The sequence below is a fragment of the Saccostrea cucullata genome, unplaced genomic scaffold (assembly GCF_032062105.1).
Source record: "Saccostrea cucullata isolate Sc308-1 unplaced genomic scaffold, CSIRO_AGI_Scuc_v1 ctg18009, whole genome shotgun sequence".
Taxonomy (NCBI): Eukaryota; Metazoa; Mollusca; class Bivalvia; order Ostreida; family Ostreidae; genus Saccostrea; species Saccostrea cuccullata.
Genome location: NW_026925780.1, coordinates 1 through 8,113, shown reverse-complemented (window position 1 = coordinate 8,113; position 8,113 = coordinate 1). Strand labels below are relative to the sequence as shown.

Below are 8,113 nucleotides of genomic sequence, written 5' to 3'. Positions count from 1 at the left end.
CTATTTTTTGATGAAATGATTTGAAACTTATAATAAGAAGATATATTAGTTGCATAGACATGCTGACATGGTCAAAATAGCAAGATCTCGCGCGCATGCACGTGCGCTTCGCTCTGATTGGCTGAAACTAAAGTCTCAATATCTTTCTTGTTTTTTGACAAAATCCTTTGAAATTTTGAACATAGTCATACACTATGAAGATCTACAGCATGATATATAAGAATTATCATAAAAGCATGCGCATGCACATGTGCTGCAATCTGATTGGCTGAAACTTTAAATGGCTATTATGATAACTCCTTTGGTTATCAACCAAACAGGATGGAATTTAGAACATAGATAGACATAATGAATCCTTACAAGAAGGTATGGTCATCATGCACATGCATGCACGTGCGTGCACGTGAAATGAGTAAATTTAAAAATACACTTGAATTAGCGTATTTTTTAAAAACTTTTGAATTAAATGCTATAATATTTAGTATATTAAAATATATAGATAGTGTAGACAAGTTGATATAGTTATTACGCACATGCATTCACATGCGCACGCGTGCAAAGCTGAAATTTAAAGATACTTGGTATACTTCTGGGAAAAAGTTGTTAAAGTCTAAAATGCATAGAGTTTGCCTTATTTAATGAAGCTTACAGGGAATATGGCACAAAAAGGGAGTTGGGGAGCGTTTGGGGAACATCTGTAACGGTCCCCGTTACAATTAGAACTAGTTTGTGATGGTTTCCTTTCGTTGCTTAATTGCAGTTTATCTGATGAATTTTTGCGCAAGGGGGGGGGGGGGGGGGGGTTCAACTGTTGTTGGCTTTTTGTTTTAATATTTAGAGGTATTGGTAGAAAAACTAGAATATTTGGCTTATTGAGTGACTGATCAGATGGATAAAACTTCAGGTGCCTGGTATTCCACACTTAAAAATATTGGTGCTTATGCGTATAGATATATGGTTATGACTCGAGGTCATATCTTGAAGGTTAAGTTCACTTGTGACAAGTGTCCATGGATAATGAGTAGCTGTATTTTATATTTCATATTAAAGGCTCTGTTTGCCGCAGCCCTGTTTGTATTTTTAAGGAATCACTGTCTAGTTTTTAGAGTATGCCAGGGCATCAACAATAGTGGGAAAAATGGGATAATTTGCATAACGGGCGAAGCCCGTTATGCTAAAATTATCCCATGTTTCCCACTATTGTTGATGTCCCTGGGCTGGCATACTCTCATAACTAGACAGTGATTCCTTATATTTCCATTTCATTGTGAAATAAACTTGTTGATTTAGACTTAAAAATGCAGACATAGATTTAAATTACACAAGGATTCCCATCCCAATTTTAGTAGGCCTCGCTGAACACAACGGCAGCTGCACGAAATTTTCATGCATATTTGGCCTCCTTAGCGTCAGACTCAGAGACAGATGCGCACGAGATTTTCATGCATACTAGGCCTCCATAGCTCCTGACCTATCGACCTGCCTAATTTACATTCCGGCAGAATTATCAGGAAATCAACTCCGCTTACTTTCAAAGGGTTATCATAGAGAAAAAATTTAGAAATGGAAATATATACAAATATGAGTTTTAAAACTATTATTATATATGAAATATTTATTAAATCTAAATTTCAATCTCTGTCAGAACATAATACATGATATGATTGTACAGTACTCATTGTTGAGAAATAAGCATAAAGCATGGTTTTTAAATTGGGAAAAGGGCGAAAAAAATGATTGATGACGAGGGAAAATATTTTATTTCTTCTTTATAACTCTTTCTTTTTTTTTTTTTTATTAAGGTCTTCCGTCTTCACGGAAGACCTTATAGTGATTCTATTGTTTCTTCTTATTATTATTATTATTATTATTATTATTATTTTTCCGTACACCAAATTTTGTGCACGCGATTTCTCGAAGACTACTGGGTGAATTTTCATGAAATTTACAGAAATTATGTGTTATTATCTGAAGTTATTTTTTCCGAGAGATTTTTTGAAAATTCGCTTCTGGTGCCAAGTTACGGGACATTTTCTGAAAATAAAATGACATTTTGTCCACGATTAAACTCAAAAACGGTAAAAGATATCAACATGAAACTTTCAGGGATTATAGATCGTGATATTTACCATCCAGGACGCGACCTTTCGTTCGTCGTCAGTACTTCCTGTCGTTAGGAGAAGCGAATTGAAAAAATCGGATTTTCTAACTTTTTTGTTTTTAAATATTTTTTATTTATTTTTGGAATGATAATAGACACCCTTTGATTGATGTTTACTGTATAAGTTGTTTGAATATTGGTTAATCTGAACTCTAGATATTAATATTTGAAAATCTGAAGCGGGTCCAAGATGGCGTCTGCCTCTGTCAACTCCGCCATTTCGCGAGTAGGGGTTTGTGGAGGCAGCTGAGCGTTTGATTAAACCATTCTTACATAAGGATACATGAAATGTAGAAAACTACTTGGACTTTCACGTAGTAGTACGTTGTAATTACGTGTCAATCTTAAAACTTAATTTCCGTTTCACTGCTTTAGTTTAACTGGGCTAGATACGATATGTAATATGTACAATGTGTTAAATATACCTTCTTAACGTCGAAATAAAATAAAGGCGATAAGAACGTTTTATTTATTTAATTTCATTGAAGCTATCACACCTATTTAATAGATCAGTCCAAAGAAAAGACGCGAATATTTACTCGTGGTGTTTGGCACGAAATTATCAATAGTGGCCCGCCTATTATAATTCTTAGACAGGTGTACTGTTGCAAATGTATACACAAGTATATTTAGAGCAGTAGCTTAATGGTTTGCGCGTTAATAGATCACGTAGTAATTATGTTACAATTCTGTGTCAAACTAAAGATTTATTCCAGGGTCTTCTCAAACGTCTTCTGTAACTGGTTTTGGTTGGTTCTCAAAGTAGAAAAAGAAAAGACTAAATGTGCAAATGAGAGATACCTATTATCATTTGTTTTGCAAGACGGAAAAACAGATCTTAAATCATAGTTATAAGTTATAGTTTTTCAAGAAACAATATCGATGCATGTATATAGTAAGTATAAAACGTATAACCACTGTTTTTCCCATGCACACTTGTGTGATATTAAACGAATAGAAAAGACAAAAATAAGAAAACCATTTTAATAAGATCGTCTAATGGAGTTTATATTAACATTCTTTTCTCAAAGATCTGAATCAAGTTATTGAACATAAATGGTATCTGATTCCTTGACTGTCATAGAGCGAGGCAGGCATGTTTTTCGGCGAAACATTTCAACCTTTTATGAAAGTGTAACTAATCGGCATAGTTCACTTCTGAGACGGGAAATAAAAAAAATTAAATTATAGTCATTTCACTGCTTTTGTGTTACTTTTCTACAGAATGTGTACAATGTGTTAAATATATTTTCTAAACCTCGAAATGTAGGCTATGAGAACGCTCTTTTTTTCTTAATTTCATTGAAGCTATCACACCTTTTTAATAGATCAGTCCAAAGAAAAGGCGCGAAGATTTGACGTGGCGTTTGGCACGAAATTATGAATAAAGGCCCGTCTTTTATAATTCTTAGACAGGTGTACTGTAGCAAAAGTATACACAAGTACATTAAGAGCAGTAATCCCAATAGCGTTATGGTTAGCGCGTTGGGGATAAAAGGGGGAAAAAGCGAATTGGATTTTCACACTGGCGACCTGGATTCAATTTGTGACCAAAATTTTTAATCAATTCTCAGCTCGACTTTACGAGTTTTTTTTTCCAGAATTAGACGGAAGACCTCTCGTTGCTCGCAACGAGATCGTTTCTAGTTGAAATTATTTTTTGATTTGGTGGAGGAAGTCCTCCTGAGTGACTGACATGCTTTGTTTTCTAGATAGCACACTCACTGTCTCATTTTGGTCCGGGTGCACCAGGACAGCCCATTTATTTTGACGAGGTCGTCTGTGACGGGGATGAAAAGTCTCTGTTGGACTGTAACTCTAATAGCTGGGGAACCCACAACTGTAATCATCAGGAGGATGCCAGTGTCTCATGTTATAATGTCACAGGTAAGATAACTGGAGCTCTGATGTTATTATGTCACAGGTAAATGTTCCAGATCATGGCCCCTCACGTTGTGATGTCATAGACGAACCACAAGGTATTTCTTTTCCACCTTGTTACAGCCAAACATGTGTTTCAATGAATGTTAATCAGTATAAATTTAGGTTTGACATACAGTAATAATCACAATACACAAGAGGTTTTATGCCTAGGGATACTCTGAATTCCACGAAAAACGGACACCTGCCATTTAGTGTGTTAAAGAGATCAATGTTGTGTTATCACTTGACAAAATAGTGATTGCAGTTATGCATGTTTATTGTGGCGGTACAATTATTTATAAGCAAGATTTGAAAGGAAAAAAACAAGAATGTTAATGTTTGACTAAAGTAGACATTGTATCTTTTGTTTGTCAAAACTTGAAAGCCACACAGTGCCATATGCCCATCCCACTGGGGCTTGTCTCTAGGGGAAAAAAATAAATTGAATTTTGTGAAGCACATTCCAGCAATTGACACTTAACTAGAAGTGCAATCTACTTATTATGGGGTAACATAGAGTATATGAAAATGTTCTTAGAAAATCTTTGTAAGAAAGATCAATTCTTATTTCAGCACGTTTAAATTATGCACTGGATCAGAAAAATGTTGGGACGGTTGAAATCAGTGGAAGTAAGGGGTGGTCTCTGGTGTGTGATGAAGGCTGGGATGACAAGGATGCTGAGGTTCTGTGTAGGGAGCTGGGCTTTGTCTCGGGGTTCGCCATGACCAAGGCCGAAATGTACATGGTAGATGAGTCCTCCTTTACTGATGCCTACTGGAAGTTTAACTGTACAGGGAAGGAAAGTAGTCTGGCCAATTGTTCCAAGGTCGATTACTGGCAAGGTCATTGTAACAGTGATAGCTTAGCAGCAGCGGTTTGTCACGACAAGGAAAAGGACAAGGTCAATCAAAGTAAGTACACCCAGTAATTTGAGAACTTTCCTATTGTATGTTAATCTCAATGGAGGGAGAGATGAGAGGGTATGCCCTCATGTCATTTGGAGTTACATAATACATATACAGCCAAATCTCATTCTCTCAAACAGAAGGATTCTGGGGAAAAACTTCAGGCTATCTGTGGTTTGAGATATTGAGGTTAAATGCATGAAATTAAGTAATTAAGACTTACTGTAAGTCAACTTTCACATATCTGCAGTGATATGTGGAAGTTTTGAGATACGAAAATTTAACTGTACATGTAAATCACACCATAACACCTTTGAAATATAAAAGTTTGGATAATTTTAAAGGAAAGTGAAAATATGCAGATTAATTAATGAAATCTTGATGATTTAAGTCATTTTAAGATGTTAATATTCCTGGTACCTGCTATATATGCACAGTTGGCTCACAAAGTTTGTTAAGAGTAAGATTTTTATATTAACTTATTTATTTCCCTGTACTGATACTGAGTAACAAACCTTGGGAAGTTAAATTTATCTATCATAGAATCATGTAAATGATGTAAAACTTTACAGATTTATATGCGTACAGTTTTTATTTGAGTGGTTACAGTGTGGGGGAAAACAGGAGATAAATAAATTTGTAACAATTAAATAATGTACTGGTATTTAATATTACAATGTATTATTACATATACCACTTAACCACTGCCGTCACACTTAAAACTAATTTAGTTTTATAGTTTCTTAGCGAGACCTAAAGCAAGTCATTAAAGTGATGGGCTGGTAATGTTGAAAGTAATCCAAACTATATTTAATAAGACATTAAACATTGAATGCAGTCATAACAGTATTTCAGTTTTTATTATTACAGCATGTAAATATAATTGTATTGCCAGGTATTTGAATTAACAGTACATTGTATTTTGATCTTGTAAATTTATAATACAAATATTTAGGGTCTAATGACTCCCTAATGAATTCCCAAAAATGAATTATTCATAAATTCACTATTAGCCTTTTCATGATTAAAATGCATATATTATTCTTAGAAAACTTAGGCATTCTTGTAATTTAATGTTCTAGAACATGCATGTAGATATTTTCTGTTGCTGAATTACTTTTTATGTAATTTGAAAAAGGACAAAATAATGACCACAGGCTATTTTGAGCAAGGTTGGTCACAAATTTGTTTTAAGCATAAGGTTAATGTCAAGGTCATTTGCGAAGTGGCCTTTGGGATAACAATTACAGTTTTAAACAATAACAACGCATGAACACCCAAGCACACACAAAAAAGATGATGCTAATTAAAAAGAGAAGAAAATAAATTCTTAACAAGATAAGGTCATTATTTGTTTTAATTTTTGAATTAAGTTTCCTTCAACATTTGCCTTCTAGTACTCACTTTCATTAATGTGGTAGTAAAAAATATATTTCTGCATTTATCTGTAAGGTAGGACACTTGACAAAATTCTAGGCCTATGCTATCAGAATTTGAACAAACTTAATCATGAACAAATGTAAATAAAAAATTTCCTAACATGAATATTTGTGTTTTTCAGCTGTTGACCTCCGATTAGTAAATGGAGGAGAGAAATGGGGTCGCATTGAGATTCGGTACCAGGAGGTCTGGGGACATATTTGTGATCACACCTGGACAGACTCTTCAGCAGATGTTGCCTGTAGACAGCTGGGATTTAAGGGTGGGATAGCATATGGAACTTACAACACACCCAGTAAAGTAGCCTGGATCTCTTATCTCAAATGTACCGGGAAGGAGAAAAGACTAGAAGAATGCTCCACGGGTCCCAGGGCCATGTGGGAACCATTCTTTGGGTGCACTGCTGCTTCAGTGCTCTGTTACAATGAATCAGGTTTGAAATTCTTAATGATTTATGCCTTAATTATTTACCTTAAAACCCATCCAATGATCTTCAAATGTATCTTGACTTTTCTTGATTTTGCTTAAAGAGAGTACCTGGAACATGCTTAACTTACATGCTTAATTTTTAAATATAACAATGTTCTTGAATTGCCTGATCTCTTTATTTTCTAGCACCGACAGTTTCCATCAAGGGCGGGGGAAGTCAGGGTCAGGTGGAGATTTTATATGACGGAGTAACTGGGTCTATGTAACACCTACTGGTCTAAGTACTTTTCGCCCGAGTCCTCTGTAAATCCCAGGGCTACGTGGATGGGGAGGTTAAAAACCCCTCTCTGGATCAGAAACATGTATTCCTGAGCAAGATGATTAACGGCACAGGATTCCATCTTCAGATGTAATAACTCGGGCTGGGATGTGTACGAAACAAGGTGTGGGGGCTACGCTACAGTGATGTGTTATAAAAACAGTAAGTGGAAGCACTGAGGGTTAGTTATATCAATAATAGAAATATTTATTTACGTGTATCTGTCACTGAGTAGAACATGGCTTGAGAAGACAATTAGGGATGAAAGAGAATTAAGGTCAAATTACATAAAAATGTCCATGATAACATCATATATAACCATCATTTCTGATTTTATGTCCTTGACATGTCCTTGAATCAAAATTTATGCATTGATTATTTATTATTAACAACTTATTGTTACATGCATGCACTCTTGTAAAATTTTGATTATATGTGCATGATGTAATGGAACATTTTTCTAGAATTTTTGAATCATTAATGAATACCAGTAAACAGACATATTTAAGTATTTTTACAATAGTACATTTGTAATTTTAAAAACAGAAAAAAATCTAAAATGAATTTGCTGTAATAAAACTTCAATTTTACTATAAATTTCAGTCCGATTAACTGGTAGTTTGAACAGCAGAACCAATGGGATTGTAGAGATTCTGTTACACAACACGTGGTACGCTCTGTGTGGGTCAGGGTTCAATGACGTCAACGCCCAGGTGGTGTGTAAGGAGATTGGAGGCTTCACCAATGGCACAAAGTTACCCCCAGGGGCATTTGGAAAATACTATGGGCAGACTGCCATGCCTGATCTGATATGTAAAGGAAATGAAACAAGTGTAATGAACTGTAGTTTTGACCCCCTTAAAAGCTGCAGTAATCAACATTATGGCTATGCATCAGTTAGCTGTTTTAATGGAAGTTTGGAAGAAGGTATTGAA

The 8,113-nt window shown here is 35.1% G+C and overlaps 1 protein-coding gene across 1 annotated transcript; it reads left to right on the top strand.

Annotated features, from left to right (window-relative positions):
• Positions 1 to 3,873: 3,873 nt before the first annotated feature.
• On the top strand, positions 3,874 to 8,105 carry LOC134269808 (scavenger receptor cysteine-rich type 1 protein M130-like; the record flags this gene model as incomplete). Its single annotated transcript, XM_062752013.1, has 6 exons — positions 3,874 to 4,048; positions 4,658 to 4,996; positions 6,552 to 6,863; positions 7,046 to 7,121; positions 7,267 to 7,340; positions 7,782 to 8,105. Coding segments are annotated over 6 exons (1,300 nt in total), but the record flags the coding sequence as incomplete, so codon positions are not given.
• Positions 8,106 to 8,113: the final 8 nt, after the last annotated feature.